This window comes from Lontra canadensis, unplaced genomic scaffold (genome assembly GCF_010015895.1).
Source record: "Lontra canadensis isolate GAN:19392208 unplaced genomic scaffold, GSC_riverotter_1.0 scaffold30, whole genome shotgun sequence".
Classification (NCBI taxonomy): Eukaryota; Metazoa; Chordata; class Mammalia; order Carnivora; family Mustelidae; genus Lontra; species Lontra canadensis.
The window spans coordinates 14,171,041-14,197,619 of record NW_022631024.1 but is presented as its reverse complement, the minus strand read 5'-3'; the positions used below and the strand labels follow the sequence as shown (position 1 = coordinate 14,197,619).

Genomic DNA, 26,579 nt, shown 5'->3' with positions numbered 1-26,579 from the left:
AAATCTGACATGACTTCTCCCAAATACAGCTGTTTTCAGTTGCTTTATTATTGTCCCTCTCAAACAAAACGGTGATGGTGAGCAGGCGACAGAGGGCCGTCAGGAACGCCAGAAGGAGGAAGTCAGAAAGCCCTTGGGGACAGGAATCTCCTTGCGCTGCAAACATTTCTGGTCGGGGAAAGATGGAGAAAACAGTGATTTTCTGGGTACGCTACTCCCGACATCGAGCATTTGGAAGAAGCTTTGAGGGAGAGCAAGCTTAAGTCGTCCGAACAGTGGTCAGCAGTGGAAGGAGTGAGACCAACGCCAGGCAGGAGCCTTCTGCCTCCGTGTGAACCGCAGCAGGGGACCAAGGCCAGGCTGCCAGTTCCGCTGCGCCGCCCCGTCCCCCGCAGCCCTGCCTCATCCTTCTCACCTGCCTTCTGCCCACTCAGGCTACGGGAAAGTGAAAGTCAGGGGGCCGTCCCGGCAGACCTACCACAGGCTTCCAGTCTGTTGGTCACACTGAGCCTCTGGTTTCCAGCAAACGGGAGGAAACGGAAGGAGACCGGCCAAAAGTGTGGCTTGTTCTCACGGAGAAGAGGGAGCAAATTTCCCAGTTCCCCCGAACGGAGACTGAGGAAGGAGCCTTAGGCAGCAGGCAAGAAATGTATTAGTGATGCCAGACTCACTTGGAAAATTTGATTCATCCCTAAGGCAGCTTCCCCTCAGGCAGCATGGACAGCGGCACATGAGAAGATGATGAAATGCCGCCCCTTAAGGTGAAGGGGGAATCACGGACCAAAAAGCAGAGTTCAAAAACACCAAGGAGGGGGCGACTAGCTAGTTCAGTCACAAGAGCAGGTGACTCCTGATCTCGGGGCTGAGTCTGAGCCCCATGTACGGTGTAGAGATGACTAAAATAAAATAAAATAAAATAATCAAGAGGAAGACTGCAATCCGAGAGCCTAGAGGTCCATGAGAGGGCAACAGAAGCTCGGAATGTGTTGGTCTAAGGCCATCTTACCTCTAAGAACTGCTTGAGGCGTATGAAGGAACCCATCTGTCCTGAGCTTGTGATGGCTTCAATCCTACAGTGAGAGGAAGAAGATACACGGATCACAGCTGTGATTCCCACTCCCTTCTGGGAGAGGAGTTTGGGACACTGCTGATCTAGAGGGAGGGGTAGATCGAATGACTCGGAGAGACGGCTTCTGGACTAAGGATGCTGTCATTCTCCCAAAGGGTCTCAGGCTTCTTTTCAAACCAAGGGATAAAGGAGAAGAGAGGACATTCCAAGGTCTTTGCAATCAGGCGGGATGGGTACTGCCAAGGCCTCTCCACAGCTGAAATGCCAGGGTGCTGAGAGGAATGAGAAGGGCACCTAAAGGTGAATGCCATGACGGCGTCAAGCAAACAGCTGCAGAAACTGATTTATTAAGGAAGTTGGATTCTCTGGGTTAATTCATGCCTGCATGTAATCACCGTCCCAGATTAGCTGGGAAGTTCGGAAAAAACCAGAGTAAAAGAAACACCAGGTATCTGAATCCCGGATCTTAATTCATCTTTTCATTTAGCCAACCATATTTAAAAGACTCGGGCACCTGGGTGGCTTAGTTGTTGAGCATCTGCCTTCAGCTCCGGTCATGGTCCCAGGCTCCTGGGATCAAGCCCCACATGGGCCTCCCTGCTCAGCGGGAAGCCTGCTTCTCCCTCTCCCACTCCCCCTGCTTGTGTTCCCTCTCTCACTGTCTCTCTGTGTCAAATAAATAAAATCTCAAAGAAAAAAAAATTTTAAAGACTCTCATTACAGTTCGAAAGCATTTATTCAAATATCAAAGAGGAGAAGGAGAAGAGACGATGTCACACGAACTACAGGTGTTTTCCAGAGTCAAACCCAGCATGTCACAGTGCGCAGGGGCCTCTGACACCACGTGTTTTACCCACTGAATCCCACGCTGTCTACTCAATGCACCACATACCTGGGGAAGTAGTCTTCTTTGATGAGAAGTATCATCTTCCAGAACTGTACCTGGTACTGCTTCATGAGGGCATTCCCACACACCTACAGGGAAAGACAGGTGCCGTCAGAGCAGAGAATGCAAACTCACGCTCACGCGAGAATCCCATACAGCACACCAACCCTTTGCCTTTTACTCCTACCAAGAATTTCAGTGCCACTTAGCTAGCTCTGCAAGGGAATAAATGGAAAGATTTAACCTTGTTCTGAAGCATTTCTCTGTATACGATAACACCTCCGTTACACCAGACAGCCAAGAAGCCAGGTATTTTAGCAAACTGGAAAATGTGAATCCAACTTACTTATTCTTTGAGTCTACTGAATGGAAAGCTTTCTGAAGGCATGGCACTCCTCCCAGCAGTAGTAAGCAGAACATACAGAACATTACCATGTTCTCAAATTTACTCATGATCTCTGCTCATGTCGTGTGACTTCAGGAACTCTAAGGTGAATGGAAACATTTGGCATTCTTGGCTCGACAGCCCAGATCTGCTACGGAAAGTGCTCCAAGTCTTTAACCTTTAAGAAATGTCTCCTTTCCACAGAAACCCTTACCCTCATCCTACAGTCGTGGCCCCTCATGGGCAGACAGGACTGTAAAGAACCTTCTGGATGAGGGAGATTCCTGACCCAACCTAGCTAATCAGACTTGTTTTCCCAGGAATGAGAGATCACAAACAGGGGATGACAGTTGCACTACACTGGGTGGCCACACTGAAGCAGAGGACTATAGCCCAGGATGGCCATCGTCTCCACCGTGCACAGAGAACTAGAGAAAGCTGGCTTGTGCAGCAAGACTGAGGCAGCCTGCAGGGAGAGCACAGGAAGGACACTAGCCCCAGGGAGACTCTTGGTACCTGGTAACATTCTAGTTCCTGGTTCCAGGCCCACATGACAGTTGACTGTACATTCTACCCTTGGTTCTGGGAGTCAACTCTCTATCCCAGAAACAAATGTCCCTTTTTGCTTATGCTGGGATGTACAGATATTTTCTTCTTTATAATAAGAAGACAAGCACACAGAGAAAGAAAGCACAAGGGGAAGGGCGTCTGGGTGGCTCAGTGGGTTAAAGCGTCTGCCTTCAGCTCAGGTCATGATCCTGGGGTCCTGGGATCGAGCCCCGCACCGGGCTCTCTGCTAGGCAGGGACCCTGCTTTCCTTCCTCTCTCTCTGCCTGCCTGACTACTTGTGATCTCTATCAAATAAATAAATAAAATCTTAAAAAAAAAAAAAAAAGGAAGCACAAGGGGAAGAAAACCCGAAAGCTAGGTTTGTCTTTAGCACTTGGGGAAAATGTGTGACAGTGACACTGGGTCCTAATGCTGCTGACCATCAGCTTGTTTCGGACTGTTTACCAATGCAGGTCTCGTAGTGACCAAAGGCTGCTTCAACACTGTCTCTCTCGTGTGGTAACTGCATTACGTACCTCCAAGAAGTCGAAGAGGAGGGTGGCTGTCACATCTGACAGGGGTTCCATATTTAAGATTTGTGCCAACCAGCGCCAGCCATGATTTAAACCATGAGGATGAATCTGGGAGGGAAGACACTTGGTCATGATTTGATCTCATTGTATCCAGGGATCTAAACCCCCAAGGTTATCTTCCAGACATTACTAAGTGACATGGACCCCCAGATCATCGAAATCAAGCACATGCCACAGGGCAGAAACAACACAAGATGAACAAATTCTGTTTTCAAATGTGCCGACACCGTGGAACCCACCCATTCGTTACAGGAACCCCTAATCCCCATGTGGCAGCTCTGGTTTCAGGGATCCCAACAGTTATGTACAGACATTTTACTTATTATTCTCGGTACCTTTAGCATAGAAGGGGACTCAGCAGGTACACGGTAAAAACTTGGATTCGATCCACTTATGATCCCTTCTCTTTAGGTCCCCAAGTACTTCACTTCTCCATGTCTCTAATCTGTATCCTTGGAGTAAAGCACTGGGCTAGCAGGTCAAAGCCTTGCACTCCAGCTGTGGCTTTGTCACTGGCAGCGTGTGTCCCTAAAGTTCGCTGAGACCCCATCTGCTCATCTGTGACATGAGGCACCAACCAGGTCTAAAATGACACTGAACTGGGGCACCTGGCCGGCTCAGTCGATAGAGTACGTGACTCTGGATCTCAGGGTCATGAGATCAAGCCCCATGCTGGGCGTAGAACTTACTTAAATAACAACAACAACAACACCTGATACTGCATCATTTAGAGCACTCCTCTTCTCATAGAATCTTCTAAACTTAATGACTGGCTTACCACAGACGGACGCTCTTACAAACCCAGTTCCTTAAAGGCTCAACTAAGTCAGTTTTTGAACAAATAGCTTTGCTGGTCCAAGTTTCCTAACCCTCAACATCAACTTCTCTAAAGCACACCAAGGGGGCCGCGATACACACGAAGTTCTCATGTAATGAGGCCGCCCCCGCAGCAAGAAGGGCAACAGGCCCGGGGGACAAGATACACAAATAAGGTCTGACGTCTCACTGGGAGAGCAGGCCGTCTCCACTACCTCCTGCCGGCTCCCGTACGGCCACCGGAGCTGGATGATAGCGGCGTAGAGTCGGATCATCCCAGACATGCGCTTCAGAAAATTGTCCTGCTGTTCCACTTTGGAGTCCTTCACTTGGTAGCCGAGCATCCTGCGTGGGAAGAAAAGATTCAACGTGATAAGGCCAAGGCGAGGGTGACAAATCACTGGCTTTTTAGGGCTAAAAGGAACAATCTAGTACTGTACCATTTAGCATTATTATTATTAGCAGTAGTAGTCTTTTATTTTTTTATTTTATTCTTTTTAAACATTTCATTTATTTGAGAGATAGAGCAAGAGAGCACAAGCAAGGGGAGAGGCAGCGGGAGGGAGACATTAGACTCCCAGCTGAGCAGAGAGCCCAACACGGGGCCCAATCCCAGGACCCCAGGATCATGACCCAAGTGGAAGGAAGATGCTTAATTGACTGAGCCACCCAGGGGCCCCAATATTAGTCTTTTTTTTCTTTTTAAGGTTTTATTTATTTATTTGAGAGAGAGATCACAAGCAGGCAGAGAGGCAGGCAGAGAGAGAGAGGAGGAAGCAGGCTTCCTGCCGAGCAGAGAGCCCGATTTGGGGCTTGATCCCAGGACCCTGGAATCATGACCTGCGCTGAAGGCAGAGGCTTTAACCCACTGAGCCACCCAGGTGCCGCCCAATATTAGTCTTTTAAAGTAGGCTTCGTGCCCAGATGAGTTCTCCATCTCTTGATTGAATAGCTACATAATCTACAACTGAGCCAACCACACGCCTCTATTTTTTCTTTTTTTAAAGTAAGCTCTAGGCCCAACAGAGGGCTCAGACTCACAAGCCCAAGATCAAGAGTTATATGCTCTACAGACTGAGCCAGCCAGGAGCCCCTTTTTAGCATTATTCTTACTACGTATCATTATTTTTACTACATATCATTATCTCTGCAGAATACTTTGTTTACAAAGCATGCATATGGGCAATCATATCTATGTATTACATAAGTCCCACAAGGCAAACTCACAGGATTTTTTTAAAACAATTTTTAAGCAATCTCTGCACCGACATGGGGCTTGGGCTCACAACCCCAAGATCCGGAGTCACACGCTCTACCAACGGAGCCAGCCAGGTGCCCCAAAGTCACAGGACTGATGGATATTACTCGTTTGCAAATAAGGAAAATGATGCTCACAGAGCTTAAGTGATTGTACATTTTGCAAACCATTAAATGATGAAGCAGGGCACAATTCTAAAGCCCCTGGATCCTGGACTCAGTGTTCTTTATACTAATTATTGCACCTGAATCCACAAAATCCCAAAGCAGCCAGTCGGTATGAAAGACACTGGATTCTCTGAAAGAACATTCCAGGTATGTATAAGGAGCTGTGAAATGAAGGAGAATAAACCCCAGTTCATTTTTTTTCTCTTAGGATTATTTTATTATTTATTATTTTATTTTAGGATTATTTTATTATTTTCTCTTAGGATCATTTTTTTTCTCTTAGGATTTTCTCTTAGGATTTCTCTTAGGATATTTTTTTAAATTACTTATTTATTTGACAGAAAGAGAGATCACAAGCAGGCAGAGAAAGGGGAAAGCAGGCTCCCCGCCGAGCAGAGACCCCGATACGGGGGCTCGATCCCAGGACCCTGAGATCATGACCTGAGCTGAAGGCAGAGGCTTAACCCACTGAGCCACCCGGGCGCTCCTCATTTATATTTTAGAGAGAGAGAAACAGAGTGCACAAATGAGCAAGGGGAAGGGCAGAGGATGAGAGAGAATCTCAAGCAGACTTGGTGCCCCGCCTCCCACGACCCTGAGCTCGTGACCAGAGCTGAAACCAAGAGTCAGATGCTTAATCAACTGTGCCACCCAGGTACTTTCAAACCCCAGTTTTATTTGCATTTCATTCACCCTGAGGAGAGTGAGGAGAAAAACCACCTCACCTCTGATAGTCTTCCAACGCCATTCCCTCCTTGAAAGCCGGGTAGAAGGGAACAGAGTAGGGGCACTTCCTGTGGAGGTGAGCGAGAATGAGGTCGCCCACTCTGGGGTGGAGCTCCCAGATTCCGGACGCCACGACCGCGATGGGGAATGCTGCCTCGTGGTGAGAGGCCACCTCTTCCTCTCCTTGTTTCTGTGGGAGCAGAGATAGGACCGCTTTAGTTACTAGGGAGAGAAGCTTAAAGGCTGCGCACCAGCTTCTCCCCAGACTTCTGGCAACAAGGTTTCTCACCACGAATTTCTCCGCCAGCTTGTACTGCACGAAGTCCAGGCCCTGTGGGTTCAGGGTGACGGACACAGAGCGCCCGCCACACTGAACGGGTTTTCCAGAGAGCAGGCTGTGGATCTTGTCGAAGATCTCCTTCAGCTTTGAGCCTGGGTATGACAAAGTTGGTTAAAAAACTCTACTGCAGACCACTCTGCTTCTCATCATTGCGTTAAGAAGGCCTCCATGAAAATCCAGCCGTGCAGCCCCCCACAAGGTCAGAACCTGAAGCAAAAATACTTTTGCAGAAAAATATATGACACGCAAATAAAATATGTGCTGCCTGCGATGTACAAGTGCATGAAACGTGGTACCATTTCAAAGGAGCTCCTCGTTCGGGAATGAACGCCTTCTGAAACTGACACACCGAACAGAGCGGGAAATGGTGTGGAAACAGGTGTGCAATGGCTACAGATCCCATGGGCTGTGGCCGACATCCCTAGAGGAGTCATTTGGTCTCTGGGAAAACCTTTCTTTTTTTTTTTTTTTTTTTTAAGATTTTATTTATTTATTTGACAGACAGAGATCACAAGTAGACAGAGAGGCAGGCAGAGAGAGAGAGAGGGAAGCAGGCTCCCTGCTGAGCAGAGAGCCCGATGCGGGACTCGATCCCAGGACCCTGAGATCATGACCTGAGCTGAAGGCAGCGGCTTAACCCACCGAGCCACCCAGGCGCCCTGGGAAAACCTTTCTAAAGGACCTTCCCAGCTCTCAATGACTCCCCCTTCCCCGGGACCGGCCTCCCTCCATCCTCAGACACACTGAGGTGGGCTCGTGGTGGCTGTGCGCCCCAGCCCCACACTGGCTACGGTTTGACGAGGAGTGACCAGCTGAACCCATCAGCTAGTGACTGAGTCACCTCCTGGAAGTGGCTGGCCCGGCTACACACATGCTCACGAACGCCAGACCCCTGCACCTGCCAAGTGGTCTGAAGAACAGTGGTCTACCTCATAAGATCAGAGATGTGCAGAGGGAAGATGAGAAAAAAGGTTCCTAAGGTTTCTAGCTGCTGAGACCTAGCCCCATTCCTGCCAGCAGGTTCTGAGAAACATCCCTGTAGCTTTAGAATAAATGCCTTTTTTGGGGCCTAAGCAGATCTAAATTGGTCTTCATTACTCAAACCTTACTGAGATACCAAAATAGCAGCTCCCACTCCTGCTAAGTCACACTTCTGTACTACTTTCCTGATGGTTTCAAAGGACCAAAATTTCCCATCAGCCCCCTTCTCTGTGCTGCTCCAGTTAGGAAAGTCAGCTCCCAACCCTCTGCATGGCACGGCCTCCCACGTCCCATATGCCACACCAGCACTGGAGACATTTAAATTCGGCTCCAAATCTAACCACTCATGGATGTCTGCCTTTCGAGAGGCAGGAATCAGACCATCTCCTTCTCCGTCCTCAGCACGTACTGGGCCCTCACTCCAGAGCATGTCTGCCTCTGGCTCTTCAAGGACTTAACCATGATGGTGCAGATGAAGGGAACGTAGGAAATGTGCAGTAAATGCAGACCAGCAAAACTCGGACCTGCTCAGAAGTGAAGAATGAAACAGGACTGGGGAGCCTGAGGAGGGGAGTCAGTGGGTGGCCTGGCTGTCACGTCAATCTTGCCCTCATTGATGCTGTGAGCAAAGGAAATGGCATTTTAAAGTCTTGAAAGTGATTCATGTTTATTTATTTGTACCTTGCCCTGATCTGGAGAGAACTTTCAGGCAGCAGAGTGATACGTAAGTTCTGTCATAGGAGCCCCTCCTGTAAGTTCTGTCGTAGCCCCTCCCATGGGCAAGAACTGCAACTTGTCGACACATTCTAGGCAACGAGTGAGTCAGGGGAACTGGGACCCAGGCTAAGTCAGAGCAGCTTTTCCACTGTTCATGCTTGCCAGCCACTGGGCCACACGGCTTGTAAGCTGCAGGCTTCCGCATCTAGAGCTCGAGAGAAACGAACCACTGTTTCTGAACGAAAGAAAGAAGGGTCTTTCCCCTGTCTAGTTCTCACTCTCTAAAGCTCAGTCTCCGGAGAGAATAGGAAGACTTTCTAAAGTATGAAGGCAGGTTTCGAGCTTGGACAAGCTAATATTACAGGACAAAAGCAAAGAAGGCGAGTCATATCCTAGGTTCCTGGAGCGATATCTTCAGCAGGGATTTTCACTATCACGTAAGAGCCTTCCTAAAGAATTTACTGTTAACAGTGCAGCTTATTTATAAAAAGCTAGTCGACCGGGGCGCCTGGGTGGCTCAGTGGGTTAAAGCCTCTGCCTTCGGCTCAGGTCATGATCCCAGGGTCCTGGGATCAAGCCCCGCATCGGGCTCTCTGCTCAGCGGAGAGCCTGCTTCCTCCTCTCTCTCTCGCTCTCTGCCTGCCTGTCTGCCTACTTGTGGTCTCTGTCAAGTAGATAAATAAAATCTTAAAAAAAAAAAAAGCTAGTCAACCAACGTGTAACAAGTACCTTCTACATGCTGAAAAAGAAACAAAGGAGAGTAAGACCTAACTCATACATGCCCGATCCAATGTCACCTGTCTGAACAGACTTTGCCCACAGGAGCCTTACAGAGGAGGAGATCTGGAGTCTTAAAAAACAGAAAAAAGTGAAGCGCAGGGCCACGTTCTCAACTCCTCCGACCAACCTGCAATGGCGGAGATTTGGCTCACTGGGATGGTGGCAGCCTTCTGGAGGTCCATCTTTATCTTTTTGACCTGCCGGGAGAGAATGGGGAGAGGCAGGCAGTGTTTGGAAGGGCTGATTAGATGCCAGGAGGATTATGGAATGTGACACGTTAGCGACATTCCTTTGGGACACGAGGCTGTTTACAGAACTACCAGGCCCCGAGGGTTCCCGATCTACAGCCCTCCCTACCTGACTGTCTTTGCTGTTGGTCAGTTCCTCAAAGGCCAACACGCACTGACTAGAAGCATCCTGCAGCTGCTGGTACCACTGCATTGTACTGTCCTGTACCTTTACCTGGAGGTCTGAGAAAAGAGAGGCTTCTGTAACAGCTAGCATTCACTGAATACTGTTTGTTTGTTTATTTATTTGTTTAATAAAGATTTCATTTATTTATTTGACACAGAGAGACACTCGAGACAGGGAACACGAGCAGGGGGAGTTGGAGGGGAGAAGCAGGCTTCCCATGGAGGTAGGGAGCCCGATACTGGGTTCGATCCCAGGACCCTGGGATCACGACCGGCGCTGAAGGCAGATACTTAATGACTGAGCCACCCAGGTGCTCCCACTAAACACTTTAAAAAATATATATATATATTTATTTAAGCAATCTCTACCTCTGGTGTAGGGCTCAAGCCCATGACCCGGAGATCAAGAGCCGCACGCTCTTCTGCTGAGCCAGCCCAGCGCCCCTTCAGCAAACACTCAATATGAGCCAGACACTGTCTCATCAGCTGATAGAGATATTAATTGTTTTCATTGTCATAATAACCCTACGAAGTAGATACCATTATTATCTTTGTTTTCTCGATAAGGAAGCAGGTGTAGAAAGGTTAATTTGCCAAGGTCACATCGCCAGGAAGTAGAAAAACTACATTCCCATGGATCTGGCTCCAAAGCCAGCCTTCAACTGTTATGCTATACTGATCCTCTCCTATGTATTAAATGAGCATCTATTGTGTACATATTTATTTTACACTTAGAAGGCCGAAAAGTGATTGTTACATTATTTTAAAGACTCAGAACAGTTGAGATGCCTGGGTGGCTCAGTCAGTAAAGCGTTTGCCTTCGGCTCAGGTCATGATTCCAGGGTCCTGGGATCAAGTTGCGCATCAGGCCCCCTGCTCAGCGGGGAGTCTGCTTCTCCCTCTGCCTTTGCCTCTGCCTGCAGCTCCCACTGCTTATACTCTCTCTCAAATAAATAAAATCTTAAAAAAAACCCAAAAACCAAAAAAACCCAAACCCAAAAATCTCAGAGCAGCAAAACCTGGGATAATACATCTACCAGAATGATACATAATTTCAAGTCCCCATGGCAAGCGTCTGGTGACACATCAACCAGACTGCATGTAAATTTAGTAAAAACTCAGTAGTAAATTTTACCTTATATAAAAGTTCTGGTATATCGTCCTGAAGCTTAACACCATATTGAAACACATGCTTGTTTCCTTTCACGTTCTGGATGAAAGGACGGTAGCCATGGCAGCACCCACCTTCATTCTGTTTCCCTCCTGGGCCCTGGCTGGGAGCTGGGGCCTCTCTGGGGACCTCCGGGCCCTGCTGCATCTTTGACTCCTGCCGCTTTTCTCGGGCTGCCTCCTCATCCTGCTTCCTCTTGTTCTCACAGGCCCTGGCGATCTCCTGCTGCAAGCTTGTCAGGAGGTCCCGCATTTCCTGCAGGGCTCTCTCTGCCACAGCCTGGTCCTCTGCTGTGGGAAAGCCGTTCTGTCAGGGGGACAGAGGGAGAGCTTAGTGTCCCTTCTCTAGGCACCTGTGAAGCCGAACCACAGCTCACACACAAGTCAACAATTTCTAAGTTGGAACTGCTGCACCAGTGGAGTGCCTGCGTTCAACATGTTGATGCTTACTGTCTCCTGTTCTCCTAAAGGTAACCAATTTACCGTCACAACCACAGACACACCCGAGTACAGATTCTTCCATGCTCTCACCAACATTGGCTGGGATAACTTTCTACAAGTTCGTGACAGTAGCCTAGATAAAAATGATAATGTGTTTTGGGACCCCTGGGGGGCTCAGTTGGTTAAGCAACTGCCTTCAGCTCAGGTCATGATCCTGGTGTCCCAGGATCGAGTCCCGCATCAGGCTCCCCGCTCAGCAGGCAGTCTGTTTCCCCCTCTGATCCTTCCCCGTCTCACGCTCTCTCTCTTTCATTCTCTCTCTCGAATAAATAAATCAAATCTTTTTTTTTTTTAAAAAGATACTGTTTTGTTTTTTTAAAAATTTCTATTTATTTGACAGAGATCACAAGTAGGCAGAGAGGCAGGCAGAGAGAAGGGGAAGCAGGCTCCCTGCTGAACAGAGAGCCTGATGCGGGGCTCGATCCCAGGACCCTGAGATCAAGACCTGAGCCCAAGGCAGAGGCTTAACCCAGATCATGACCTAAGCCGAAGGCAAAGGCTTAATCCACCCAGGTACCCCGATACTGTGTTTTAATTTGCATTCCATATATTAATGGTGATTTTTACACTTAATTTCAGGGGGCACCTAGATGGCTTAGTCAGTTGAGCATCTGCCTTCGGCTCGGGTTGTGATCTGAGGGTCCTGGGATGGAGTCCCATATCTGGCTCTCTGCTTGGCGGAGGGAGGAAGCCCTCTCCCTCTGCTTGTTGCTCCCCCTGCTTGTGTGCTGTCAAATGAATAGATAAAATCTTAAACAAAACAAAAAAAAAAACAGTTTCAAATTCACCAATTATATTTCTCCTTTTACAGCTACTTATCCTGTCCTTTGCTCATCTTTCTGTTAGTGGAATGGAAGTAGACAGAGAGTGATTTATTTACCTTTTCTCCCATAGATCTTAAGAGCTCTCTCTGAACAAGGACATTAAATTTTGGTCTGCTATAAATGTTACAAATGTTTCCTAAGTTATGATATGTCTTTCAGTTTTGTGTCCTCTTATCTATTGATCCTTCCCATTATGACTTGTTTTCATTGCTATGCCTCCACACCTTAACATAATTCAAACATTCACCTAGATTTTTTCACTGAACATGATTTATTTCTGTCTCTTTGACAAAGATTATGGAGTTAGATGAAAGAATGGTACACATTTAATCTTTATTTTTTATTTTATTTGACAGAGAGAGAGAGAGCGAGCATAAGTAGGGGGGAACAGGAGAGGGAAAAGCAGGCTTCCCGCCGAGCAGGGAGCCTGATGCAGGGCTCCATCCCAGGACCCTGGGATCATGACCTGAATTGAAGACAGACAACCTACTGGGCCACCCAGCCATCCCTCTTTTTTTTTTTTTTTTTAATAAAGATTTTTACATCTTTATTGAGATTGAGTGTAAGAGAGAGAAAGCACAAGAAGGGAGGGGCAGAGGGAGAAGCAGGCTCCTCTCTGAGTAGGGAGCCCTGTGCAGGGCTCAATCCCAGGACCCTGGGATCATGACCTGAGCCGAAGGCAGAGGCTTTAACCCACTGAGCCACCCAGGCGCCCCTGAAATGATAACTTAAAAAAAAAAAAAAAAGATTTATTTGAGAGAGAGAGAGAGAGATGGCTCACAAGTAGGGGGAAGGGCAAAGGGAGAGGGGAAAAGCAGACTCCCCGGGTGAGCATGGAGCCTGATGTGGGCTCGATCCCAGCCCTCTAAGATCATGACCTGAGCCGAAGGTAGACGCTTAACCAACTGAGCCACCCACCTACCCAGATCAAGAGTAGCATGCTTTTATGACCGAGTCAGCCAGGTGCCCCCTGTATTCACTTTCTTTTTTTTTAAATATTTTATTTTTAAGTGATCTCTGCACCCAACACAGGGCTTGCACTCATGACCCTGAGAGCAAGAGTCACGTGCTCTATAGACTGAGCCGGCCAAGTATCCCCCCCTTTTTAAGATTGCATTTATTTATTTGACAGAGAGAGAGACAACGAGAATAGGAACACAAGCCAGTGGGGAGAGGGAGTGGGAGAAGCAGGCTCCCCACTGAGCGGGGAGCCCAATGCAGGGCTCGATCCCAGGACTCTGGGATCATGACCTGAGCTGAAGGTAGATGCTTAATGACCGAGGCACCTAGGCACTCCCTGCCAGGTACCCCTAATTTAAAATTTTTTAAAATTTAAATTCAGTTCTTCAGGCACAGTAGCCATATTTTAAGTCCTCAGCAGCTACATATAGCTAATGGCTACTATGTCACAGAACATAAATATGGAACATTTTCATCACCACAGAAAGTTCTGTCGGATGGCACTGTCCTCAAGTTGCCAGTTCACAGAAAATATAGACAATAAAGAAACCTAATACAATATACCACGGGGTTAGGGTTAGCAATTGCATTCTGGAGTTTTCCAGAATGTAGGAAATTTTATAGAACCAATGATCCAGATTCTTTGATAATTAAATGGCAAGGAAAAAGAAATAAAGGAGATGGAGTATTGAGATTAAAAGACTTAATTAAGAGACAAAAACCAAAAGGCTGAACCTTGTGTAGATGGTAATGTTCCAACCAACTATTAAAAAAATCTGAGACAGGAGTGCCTGGGTGACTGTTGGTTAAGCATCTGACTTCAGCTCAGGTCTGATCAAAGGGCTCCGTGCTCAGTGGGGAGGCTGCTTATCCCTCTGCGCCTCCCCCTGCTGGAGCACGTGCACGCTCTTTCTCTCTCTCTTTCAAATAAATAAATAAGATCTTAGGAAAAAATTTTACACAAGTGGAAAAATTTGAACACTGATTAGATAGTTGGTCATAAAAGTTATCGGTTTTTTCAGATGTGATATTAGATTCTGGTTATGTGAGCAAAGAATTTTATCTTTTAGAGATACACACAAAGTATTTTCCCAGATAAAGTAATTAGGTCTGAGAATCATCGTAAAGCTATTTGGGAGAGGGCATGCAGCTGGAAGGAGAGATGAAACAAGACTGCCATGTGTTGAGTCTTGCTCAAGCTGGGGAATGGTTGCATAAGGGTTCATACCGCGGTTCTAAGCTTGAAGGCTAGAAAAAGACTTGTAGGCTTGAAATTTTACAGAAGGAAAGGTAAACAAAAGCTATAAAGCTAATTCAAAGGGAATGATAAACTATAAAAATAAACTTCTGCCTCAAATATGATAAATGCATAAAGTTCTTAATATGTAGAACACAAAAAATCAGCTGGATTTTTAAAACAAAAACTTGGGTAGAAATATGAACTAAGGGCAAGAACATACAATTCATGGGGTGCCTGGGTCGCTCAGTGGGTTAAGCTTCTGCCTTCAGCTCAAGTCATGATCTCAGGGCCCTGGGATCGAGCCCCATATCAGACTCTCTGCTTGACTTCCCCTCTCTCTGCCTACTTGTGATCTCTCTGGGTCAAAATATATAAAATCTTGAATTAAAAAAAAAAAACATACAATTCATAAAAATGTGAATTGCAGGGGGAGACTCTGGCTGGCTCAGTAGAGTCAACAGAGCAGATGACTTTTGATCTCAGGGTCATGAGTTCAAGCGCCACGCTGGGCATGGAGCCTACTTAAAAAAAAAAAAAAGTGGGGCGCCTGGGTGGTTCAGGGTCCTGGGATCGAGACCTGCTCAGTGGGAAGCCTGGTTCCCCCACTCGCACTCCCCCTGCTTGTGTTCCTCTCTTGCTGTCTGTCAAATAAATAAACAGAATCTTAAAAATATATATATGAATTGGTACAAGTTTTGGGTAAGAATCAAGAACCTTAAAATTCTCTGACCAGGGACACCTGGGTGGCTCAGCTGGTTAAACAGCTGCCTTCGGCTCGGGTCGTGATCCCGGGGTCCTGGGATCGAGTCCCACATCTGGCTCCTTGCTCGGCGGGGAGCATGCTTCTCCCTCTGCCTCTGCCTGCCACTCTGTCTGCCTGTGCTCCCACGCTCTCTCTCTAACAAATAAATAAAATCTTAAAAAAAAAAAAAATCTCTGACCGATCAAGTAATTCTGTTTCTAGGAATTTTTCTCAAAGAAATACAAGACATATATAAAATGTTATCACTACAGGGGCACCTGGGTGGCTCAGTGGGTTAAAGCCTCTGCCTTCAGCTCAGGTCATGATCCCAGGGTCCTACACTGAGTCCAGCATCGGGCTCTCTGCTCAGCGAGGAGCCTGCTTCCGCCTCTCTCTCTCCCTGCCTCTCTGCCTACTTGTGATCTCTGTCAAATAAATAAATAAAATCTTTAAAAAAAAGTTTAAAAATAAAAAAAATGATAGCACTACAGTGCTATGCATGATAGTATAAATACAAAAACCAAAATGTTCAACAGTAGGCACTTTTTTTCGAATCATTTGGCATGCTTAAACGTGGGAAATGTCCAATTCTGACAACTTCTACATGTCACGGCAATACTTGCAGTTTTTAACACTGCTTTAATTAAAAACATCAAAATATTGTTAATGGTTATCGTAATTATACGTTCAAAATACAATGTTAACTGAAAAAGGCAATGCACATTCCTGTGAGGTTTTAACTTTTACCACAGCTTTGCAGGTGTTCAACAAAATGTTACAGAATGAAAAAAGTAACATCAGCTAAAAAAAAAAAAAAAGTTACAGAACAAACACCGCTATTTTGTGATCAGAATAAACAATGAATTGTTTACCCGAAGTCAGGACACCTGGTATGTACGGGAGTCCAATTTGGGATGGGGATAACTGCCCCCACACAGAGTCCTTCTCGGGGAAGCGAGATGAAATGCGAACCAGAATTCTGTCTTCTAGGTCCCTCTTCCACGTGCCTCACCTCAGACGTGGCCCGAATGATCCCCGAGACAAGGCCGCACAGCTGGTTGCCTCGGGTCCGGAGGGCAGCCGGGTCGAGGTTCAGCGGGTCCCCGTGCGGCTGGGCCTCGGAGGCGTCCAGCTGCTGGTTGAGGTGCAGCACCTCCTCCTGCAGGGCGTAGAGGCTCCGCAGGCGGGCCTGGCCTTCTTCCTTGCGCAGCCGCTCCTGCTCCGCCTGCTTCAGCCGCTGCTGCTCGGCCTCCCGCAGCTTCAGGTTGAGAATCTACAGAAAGGGCGGTCCGGTTACCTGTCTCTGGGGCACGCCTGGGCCTTCTCTTTCTACATCCCCCCGAGCCTTACTGGGCCCAGAATTGGAAGAGGACGGCCCAAGGTGAGCCCCGTGGAGGCGCCATCTGGGCCAGGTCCTCCACGCAGGTTGGCTAAAACCCGACTCTGGGCAGGTTAGAGCCAGACCCGGAAACACCCAGATGGATTCTCCCAAGCTCTGACCTTCGCTCTGTGACGATGCTCAGCTTTCAGCTTCTCTTGGTGGCCCAGGGCCTCTCTGGAGCTGCTCAAGAAAGGGAAGAGGGGCACTCAGGCGTGCTTCCCGAAAACATCTTATCTCCCCTCTCCTGAAAGCCTTTCTTCTCTTCGTGATGCACTGGTCATCGTTCGAAGTTAGAAGCTTCTCTGGCTCTTTTGTTTGAACATTTCAGACCTCAGAAGCAGCCCAACTCTCTCCCTTTGGGTTTTGTGCTGGGAAAGGGGTACTGCTGAGCACGCGGACGGCCCCGCTTACCTCTTCTCCATCACTTCCCGGAAGTCCCGGAGCTCCTTATGATGCTGTAGCTCCTTCCGCTCGTCAAAGCGCTTCAGCTGCTCACATGCCATCTCGGAGAGGGCTCGAACCTTCCTCTCCTGCTCCTCTTGCCACTGCCGCAGGCCCTCCTGCAAAGGATCAGCACCCGCTCTCCGCCGCTTGCTCGCTCACCCACGGGGACTACCCTCCCGCCGGTCCTTGGCTCCAGAGACACTCAAGAGCACGGATCCAGCTGCTTACTTCTCAGAAGCTACACTCGAGTTGCGTCTCCCCTCTGGGTGGATGTTTACACTCAGCTGTTTTGGAAAGCTCCTCCAATTTGCCCCATTTGGTTTCTGTCACTCCCGTATCCGCCGAGAATGAACAGGTATCTACCAACACAGGGTCAAACAGCCCTGCGCACCTATGCCTCCAACCTGGGCCAGCTGATGAGGGTTCCAGAGTGACCGGCAGAAATCCTCATCGGAGTCCATAAACATGCTGTGCCCATTCCTACCTCACTCCTTTCCTTACCTTATTGTCTCTGCCTCCACCTCCTCCCCCACCTCCACGTAGGAAAGTCCCCTTACTCTATTCCTAAGGGCATCAGGTATCCCACTCACCACTCGTGAGAGTACTCTCACATGGATTTTAAGGGTGACCTTGACATTTTAACTATCAAAAGTTAAAGTGTATAAATCCTTTGACACTAGTTTAATTTTAGGAATTTATCCTGAGGAAATATTTGCAAGCATGTGCAAAGATATATGTATAAGACGCTTACAGCGGCCCTGCGGATGACGGCAATAAATTTAAAACAATTTAAATTAACCAGGGAGGGGCGCCTGGGTGGCTCAGTGGGTTAAATCCTCTGCCTTCAGCTCAGCTCATGATCTCAGGGTCCTGGGATTGGGCCCCGCATCGGGCTCTCTGCTCAGCAGGGGGCCTGCTTCCTCCTCTCTCTCTGCCTGCCTCTCTGACTACTTGTGATCTCTCTGTCCCTGTCAAATAAATAAATAAAATCTTAAAAAAAAAATCTTTAAATTAACCAGGGATTGACTAAACCTATGACAGTGGGTGGGACAAAGAACACCCGGCAGCCTTCAAATAGCATGAGCTGCTCTACGTACTGGGATAAAGATACAGCAAAATGTATTGTGGAGACACTATGTTATCCTATCTTAAAGCTTCCAGTGCAAGAATGCAAAGTGACCACAAGCATACATAACCTCTCCTCTGAGCCTCGGTGTAAACAGAGAATTGGGAAGGAAAAAAAGACTCAACAACAGAGAGCACATGGGCTCGTCAGCAGGGAAAAACTTTCAACATGCTTCTGGAAGATAGAAAGTTTCTGTGGAGGAATGTGGCCCAACAGAGCAGGGCTGAGAAAACGCGAGGACACACACGCACCCATGCACTTGCACGCGCGCACACACAAGCGGGCTACGCCCCTCAGGGAGAGAGCCAATCTAGCAGAACCTCGAAGAGGCTCCAGACAGGGAAATGCCAGGACTGAAATCAGGTGCGGTTCATGGGACTGAAAGCAGAAACAGCTGAGTGTTTGTGGACAAAATAGTCAGCCCTTACCCCCGCCCCGAGATCATGAGATCGGAACAACCAACAGCCAGGCACGTGTGCTGTAACGATTTTTTTTTTTTTTTTAAATAACTTTCTCATGTGTTTCTTTGCCTGTTTCCTCAGCAAAGTACCTCTACGTTGGCCCATTTTGTGCTTGATTTGTTTTTACTGTTGCGTACTGTGTAATAATTTGAAAAGAGTCTGCACATTCTCGGACACCCTCCCATCTCCTCCACTTCAACCTGAGCAGAGCTTCAAGACTGCCCTGAGCAAGAGAGCACGGGAAAGAGAAAGAATGTCACACAACTTCCAAGACCAGGTTATAAAAGGCCACGCGACTCGGCCGGTGTTTCTTAGGATGCTTGCTCTCAGAACCTGACCGCCATGCTATGAGGAAGCCCTGCCGTGGGGAAAGGACAGACATTCCAGCCAACAGCTCACTTCAACTGCTACCCCGGTGGCGGAGGAAGCCGCTCAAAGAACTCTGGCCCCAGCCGCCGCAACTGCATGGCCTCTAAGTGAGGACTACCCAGTGGAGCGGGTTGACCTCCAGAAATGTGAAAGACAGTGATGAAATGCCAGTGGTGGTGGCAAGCTGCAAGTCTGGGGGTGATTTATTACACGATCACACATACCCCCACCCCAAAAACATGCAGAGTTCTTCCCTGTAAGAAAATGAAAAACCTGTCTGGAGATAACTAGACCGTCTAGCATGGAGGCTGGTGTTCCGGAACAGTGCTCTAGGAATTCGGACGCTCAGGAAGCCCGAAAGCATGATAATCTTGCTCCTGACTATGCACCTGGAGCCTTGGTCCAACCCCTGGCAAAGGAAGGTTCTCAGCTCTTAGAGGAAACTCTGTACTCTAGGAGATCAAGGTGAACTACTGGAAAATAACGAATCTAGAAAAAACAGCTATTTTAAGGAACACAATTAAATCTGAAAAAAGGACTCTAATATGATATGAGAATAAAGTGCTCTGAAAAAAGAACAAGTGGAGAATAAGAAAATCTCATCATTAAAAAAAATATATATATAAATGTCTTTTCAAACCACAATGGAGGGATAAAATAAAGAAATCTTCTGGAAAACAGAGAAAGACAAAAGGAAAATGAGAGACAGAATAGGAGAAATAGGGAATTAATCTAGGAGAGCCCATCTCTGACTAATAAAAGTTCCCAGAAAGAAACAAGGAAATGGAGAGGAATACAAAACAATCAAAGGGGAAAAACTTTCCCAGAGAAGAAGGACGTAAGTGTTCAGCTGAAAGGGCCCCACCTATCCAGGATCTACCCACTCCTCACTGTGCACATTGCTACCACCTACTTTGTACTTATTTCTCTCGTTTACTCCTATCTCTCCTTACCAATGTGATGCCCCATGAGGGCCTGGATTCGTGTCTGCTTTGCTCAGTATTTTCTCTAGACAATAGCATCTAAGTGCTCAGCAAGCACAGGACAGCTTGACAACTATTGGTTGATTCAGTGAATGAATGAATGAATGCATAGAGGGCTGATGCTAGAAGACTTGCACTTTATAAACTCATGTCATCTGTGGAATGTTTACAAAATCATGCATTGCTTTTCTAAATTAAAAAAATAGGGGGGGGCGCCTGGGTGGCTCAGTGGGTTAAGCCGCTGCCTTCGGCTCAGGTCATGATCTCAGGGTCCTGGGATCGAGTCCCGCATCGGGCTCTCTGCTCAGCAGGGAGCCTGCTTCCCTCTCTCTCTCTCTGCCTGCCTCTCTGTCTACTTGTGATCTCTGTCTGTCAAATAAATAAATAAAATCTTAAAAAAAAAAAATAGGGGTGTCTGGGTGGCTCAGTGGGTTAAAGCCTCTGCCTCCGGCTCAGGTCATGACCTCAGGGACCTGGGATCAAGCCCCGCATCGGGCTCTCTGCTCAGCGGGGAGCCTGCTTCCCCCTATCTCTCTCTCTCTGCCTGCCTCTCTGCCTACTTGTGATCTCTGTCAAATAAATAAATAAAATCTTAAATAATAATAATAATAATAATAAAGTCAGTTCTTTGGGCTCAGATCTAGTTGGTCGTGACATGGCAAAGGCACCCAGAGGGTTGGAGTCCTCTGTAAATACAGGAGCAATTATGGGGCCTCCCTCAGGAAAATGGCGAAGAAGATTGAAATAAACCAGCACACGCCAAGTACACGTGCTCCTTCTGTGGCAAAAGCAAGATGAAAGGACGAGCTGTGGGGAGCTGGCACTGTGGTTCCTGCATGAACACAGCAGCCAGTGGGGCCTGGACCTACAGCATTTGAAACACTGCTAGCTGGCGTCTGGGTGGGTCAGTGGGTTAAGCCTCTGCCTTCGGCTCAGGTCATGATCTCAGGGTCCTGGGATCGAGTCCCGCATCAGGCTCTCTGCTTGGCAGGGAGCCTGCTTCCTCCTCTCTCTCTCTCTGCCTGCCTCTCTGCCTACTTGTGATCTCTTTCTCTCTCAAATAAATAAATAAATCTTTGAAAAAAATAAAAATAGAGGTGCCTGGGTGGCTCAGCGGGTTAAAGCCTCTGCCTTCAGCAGGTCATGATCCCAGGGTCCTGGGATCGAGCCCCACATCAGGCTCTCTGCTCAACAGGGAGCCTGCTTCCCACCCTTCTCTGCCTGCCTCTCTGCCTACTTGGGATCTCTGTCTGTCAAATAAATAAAATCTTAAAAAATAAAAAATAAAATTATATAAAAGAAACACTGCTAGCCTATAATAAATGGGTTACTTTATGTAACGCAATTATATTGGTTTGTTGTTAAATTTATGAATTAGGTGTTCCAATTTCTGTTGCCTTAATGTTGTTTTCTCAAAAGACTTGAGAATTAAAATCTTTCTAATTTTTATTGGCAAAGTATGAAAACATAATAAAGTCAAATAAATTATTAAAGTACTGTTATTCTTTCCTTAGGAGGCTGTTAAGATCCATCTTCTCAGTATACCCTTATCTGATAGCCCAAGATCATCTTCAAATTCTGAAGAAGTAAATGGAAGCCAGGAAAGTCTAAGTAATTTTCTTGAAGTCATATGTAAATCCTAGAAGAGCTAGGATTTGAACCCAGACCTCCCTTCAGAGAGCTCCCTTGTGACTGCTACATTACACTATCTCCCAAATGAATCAGGAGCTACCAGCACTGGCGACAGGACAATTAGCACGAGGTAGACATCCATGATGCCTGCAGAACTGCGCTGACATATGGCTCCCTCAGGTCAAGCCTGCCGGACCTCGTGGGTCACTTACTGTCCCTCTCATCCTGTGTACGAGCTCATACATTCGGATGCAGCCTTCCACCTGGATCCCCCGGGAGGACTGAAGTACCATAGGTTCTGTATGCCGGGACTCATGTTTGCCCTATATAGACAAAAAAAAAAAAAACGGAAAAATTATGCATTCTAGATGGTAAACTTGGTGTTATCCCTTCTAGATGAAAACCACATCCCAACTTATAAGTAAGAACAATAAAACAATTTAGGTTAGAACCAGTGTGCTTGGGGAGCCTGGGTGGCTCAGTCATTAAGCATCTGTCTTCAGCTCAGGTCATGATCCCAGCGTCCTGGGATCAAGGCCCACATCAGGCTCCCTGCTCGGGGGGGAAGCCTGCTTCTCCCTTTCCCACTCCCTCTGCTTGTGTTCCCTCCTTCCCTCGATCTCTCGTGCTATCAAATAAATAAATAAAATCTTTTTTTAATTAATTTTTTAATTTGTTATTAACATATAATGCATTATTAGCCCCAGAGGTACACGTCTGTGAATCGCCAGTTTTACATACTTCACAGCACTCACCATAGCACACACCTTCCCCAATGTCCATAACCCCACGCCCCCCTCCCTCCCCGTCCCCCGGCAACCCTCAGTTTGTTTTGAGATTAAGAGTCTCTTATGGTTTGTCTCCCTCCCGATCCCATCTTGTTTCATTTTAAATAAATAAAATCTTAAAAAAAAAAAAAAAAAAAGGAACGAACCAGTTGCTTTTCATGATGTTGATCTTGTTCTAATTGTTTTTCTTTTTCTCAGTGAAGGAAATAATAATATAAATTATATTTATATAACAATATACAAACCAATGAATGGCTTGTTGCTTTGGACAGTTTTTTTGTTTGTTTGTTTGTTTTTGCTTAATTTTTCCCCTTTCTTCTGATAGTGTCCATTTGTGCTGAGGTGGTTTGGATGGGGCAATCCCAACCCACATCCCATAATCAACACACTCAACGTGGAGCTCAAACTCACAGCCCTGAGAACAAGAGTCGCACACTCCGCCACCACACGAGCCAAGCGGGACCCCTTAAACTTCAACTTTTTGGCCATCACTGCCTGCGGTCTCCCACTGAACACAAACCTTACCTCGGGTCCATCTGGAGTTGCTGAGGAGGACGGTGAGCAGGCAGGGGTTCTGACAGGTGATCCGGGAACACATGAAGGTTGGTCGAGGGCAGAGGCGGATCTAGAGGATGCTGAGGTCTCAGAAGAAAGTGGGTTCTCTTGTGCGTGAGGTAAGACATGGTCTACCACCCAGCCGGAGTAGGAAGACAGCTTGGGAAGAGACATACATTCTTCCAAGACATCCTACAGAGAAGAGGGTGAAGCCCAGCTTGCATGTCAACTGATTCAAGCAATCGGAAATAATTTTGTCCTTATTTCCCACTACCTGCCTTACTGGTAATCTATGAAGGCCTGAGTAAAGACACACACACACATACCAAAGACCCATTCTAATTGTATTAACAATCAGAGATGAAGAGAAAGTAGTTTGCTTGCTTCTCTCTCTCTTTCTCTCTCTTTCTGCCTGAAATGGCTCAGTCAGTGAAGCATCTGCCTCTGGCTCAGGTCATGATCCCAGGGTCCTGGGATGGAGTTCTGCATGGGGCTCCCTGCTCAGCGGGGAGTCTGCTTCTCCCTCTGCTCCTTGCCTCCCACACGGCTTTCTCTATCTTGCAAAAATAAATAAATAAAATATTTTAAAACAATAGGCATGGACAAGTGGATACTGACCTAAAGGCCAATGCCTTAAAACAAATGGGATTTATAATAGAAAGCCTATAAAACAAGTTCTAGCCGCCCTGTAATATGTGTGCGACAACTGACTCAACTCTACGAGTTACCTACTATCTCTGTGGAACTGCCACACAGCGCTTCAAACCAGAGAAGCTTGTACTATTTCACCGCAGTTAAAATACACAGCAATTCTGGCTGAGAACTTGACTCAATGTCACGAAAATATGACCAGGAAATATGGGAAAAGGCTACAACAGCGATTCCGAGCACTGAGTGTGGAACCAGCCTTTCTTAGCCTGAGTTCCATCCCTGCATTTCACTCACCTGTGTGACCATGAGCAAGTTACCTAACCCCTCTGCGCCTAGGCTTCATCGCTTCTAAAACCGAACGATAAAGGATCCACCTCAGGAGATTTGGAGAGGATTAAATGAATAATAAATGGCTTAAAAGACTACCTGGCCCATAATAACTACTCAAAAATTGTAAGTTATTATTTTCCCTAGATCAGCGGTTCTCCAGCAGGATCAGTTTCACCCTCCAGTATCTGTCTGGAGACATTTTTTGTTGTCACCACTGGGAGTGTGTTATTGGCGTCTAGTCAGTGGAGGCCAGGGATGCCCTTACACATCCCACAACGTAAGACAGCAGCGGCAGCCCCTCACACCAAAGAATTATTTGGCTCAGCCCAAAGTGTCAATAATGCTGCAGCTGAGAGATACTGACTAGACCACAGGCACACATCCCATGTGCAATAAAAAGATATTCAATCCATGGAAATGATCCAGACACAGAAGCAAACAGGCTATATGCACACTTTATAAAGTAATGGGACTCATTTCCAAGACGTAATAGAAATAATGTTGAGACAACACCCTTTTCCTCATTCCTTACACCAAAATATATTCCAGGGCCAAAGTTTCAAGTGTAAAAACAATAAAACCACACATAAAAAACCCACCATAAACATAAAAAATGTCAACTAACAAACTAGAAAAAAAGTATGTCCAATATGTATCATAGATAAAGGGCTACTATTATCCCTAACATATAAAGAACTTGTAAAATCTGGGGTGAAGAACTCCACTAGAAAAATGAGAAGACATAAATCAATTCACAAAAAAAGACATAAAATTGGCTCCCAATGGGACGCCTGGGTAGCTCAGTCAGTTAAGCGTCTGCCTTTGGCACAGGCCATGATCCCATGGTCCTGGCATGAGTCCACATCAGGCCTCTGAGCAAGGGGAGCCTGCTGCACTCTCTGCCTGCCAGTTCCCCGTCTGTGTGTGTGCGCGTGCACGCTCTCTCTCTCCTTCTGAGAAATAAAATCTTAAAAAAAAAAAAAAGATTAAAATTGACTCTTGAATATATGAAAAAAATGTTCAATCTGAATTACAAAAGGCACTTGAACACGATCCTGAGATCTCATTCTTACCCGTTAGATAATCAGAAATTAAAGGTATAATAATAAATTCTGTTGACAAGGCTGCAGGCAAAAAGACACGACCTTTAGTTGACTGGAAGGCAATCTGATGCATCCGTAATGGGGAGAGGGGGACACCTACCTTTACCTTTTGACCCAGCAATCTCAAGTCTCAGAGTTTATCCTGAGGACACATTTCCCACACAATGAAAATACACGGGCGCGTGTACACACACGCGTGTACACACACACACACACACACACAAGCTTACAAGCAATGGATTACAACTCATGGAATAAAACAGGAACCCAAGAGTACATGATGATACAAATAAATCATTAAACGTGAGAAAAGCAAGCTCCTCTTAATGGTAGAATGCCAACTAGCAAGTGTAGAAGGAACGGTGGGTATCAAAGAAACGTCATTTGGTTACCTCACAGGGTTAACTGATTCAGACAGAAATAACGAATGCCAACGATGGAGGTTTGACTAGGAAAAGGATACTAGTGTAATCTTGGATTATCTCCTCAAAAGATACTAATCAGTTACAAAAGGAAAAAATGAGGCATTTTAAGTGCAGTTATCTGGCAGGTAACCAAGTGACCGGGTGATCAAGGTTAGGATTCCCAGCCTTAGGATGCATGGCATCATATGTGTGCTTCCTGATATGACTGAGAACAAGCATCATTTCTACGGTATTCCTGCCAAAAATGCACAGCGTGACTCTACACCAGACAGACCCACGGTGGGATTCATCCGACGGAATGCAAGTTATGTATTCCCTAAAACTGCCAGTGATATTAAAAGACAGGGAAATGCTTCAGAATTGTCCCACATGTAAATGTAAAGAGGCAGGTAATATCCTATCTGTAACTAATTATCAGCAACTCGGGTACAGGAGCTATGCCTTAACCTTGTCCGCAGCCCTACAGTCTAGGGTTTGGGTTTGCAAATTCTAGGTATAGGGGCCACGCCCCCATTAAACTTTCCGTCTGCCCAATGTCATCTAGAATTTTGGTCTTTTCAGTCGTTCTCCGCTCGATCTGGATCTCCTAGCACAAGAGACGTGCAGTACATAACTGACCCCGAGAGGGCTGCCTTCACAGCACAGCGGAGGGGTCTAAGTCTGGGGGTGGCAACGAAGCCTTTCGAGAGAAGAGCACCTTTGGAATAAGAGAAGTTCCCTGAAAAGACAGTATACACAGGAGAAGGCAGACACTCGAGGACACGAAGATGCACACACGGGAGTCCAGAAACAAATGCGGGTTGCCAGAAAAACGCACGTGTTCCCAGTGCAGGACTTGCCAAGGGGTAGGGAACTGCAGGGTCCCGCGGCCAGGAGCCGGAAAGGACACCGCCCACTCCGGGGCCCCCGCTCACCTCGCCCCGCAGCAGCCAGTCGCGGTGGTAGCAGAGTCGACCTTTCTCAGAACTGCGCAGCGCCTGCAGAGTCTCCCAGCAGCGACCCTCGGACGGCATGGCCCACCTAAGGGAGTTTTCCACAGTCTCCACTTGTGACAAAACAAGTCCTCGAATCAGCCGCCCGGAAACGGACCCTAGCTTCCGCTTCCGGGACGCGCACGGAGCCGCGCCTCGCAACCCCGCCCCTAACGGCTGCGTAGCCCCGCCTCCGGCGCCGAGCCAGCTCGTCGTTGCGCTTGCGCATAGGGTTGCGCCCCC

At 47.1% G+C, this 26,579-nt stretch overlaps 1 protein-coding gene across 2 annotated transcripts; it reads right to left on the bottom strand.

The window, feature by feature from the left end:
* Positions 1–31: 31 nt before the first annotated feature.
* On the bottom strand, positions 32–26,451 carry GLE1 (GLE1 RNA export mediator). Of its 2 annotated transcripts, XM_032865996.1 has the most exons (16): positions 26,280–26,451; positions 22,827–23,048; positions 21,726–21,836; positions 16,910–17,058; positions 16,618–16,678; positions 16,130–16,390; positions 10,926–11,157; positions 9,625–9,737; positions 9,395–9,464; positions 6,739–6,881; positions 6,449–6,639; positions 4,514–4,643; positions 3,426–3,530; positions 1,962–2,044; positions 1,007–1,070; positions 32–168 (listed from the first exon to the last, which is right to left on the bottom strand). In XM_032865996.1, the coding sequence occupies exons 1-16, from the start codon at positions 26,376–26,378 to the stop codon at positions 100–102; spliced, it is 2,103 nt and encodes a 700-aa protein (XP_032721887.1). In that variant the 5' UTR covers positions 26,379–26,451; the 3' UTR covers positions 32–99. The 2 variants fall into 2 exon arrangements, with proteins under 2 accessions (XP_032721887.1, XP_032721888.1); XM_032865997.1 differs by lacking the exons at positions 21,726–21,836; positions 22,827–23,048; positions 26,280–26,451 and adding an exon at positions 18,667–18,730.
* Between the last annotated feature and the right edge of the window lie 128 nt (positions 26,452–26,579).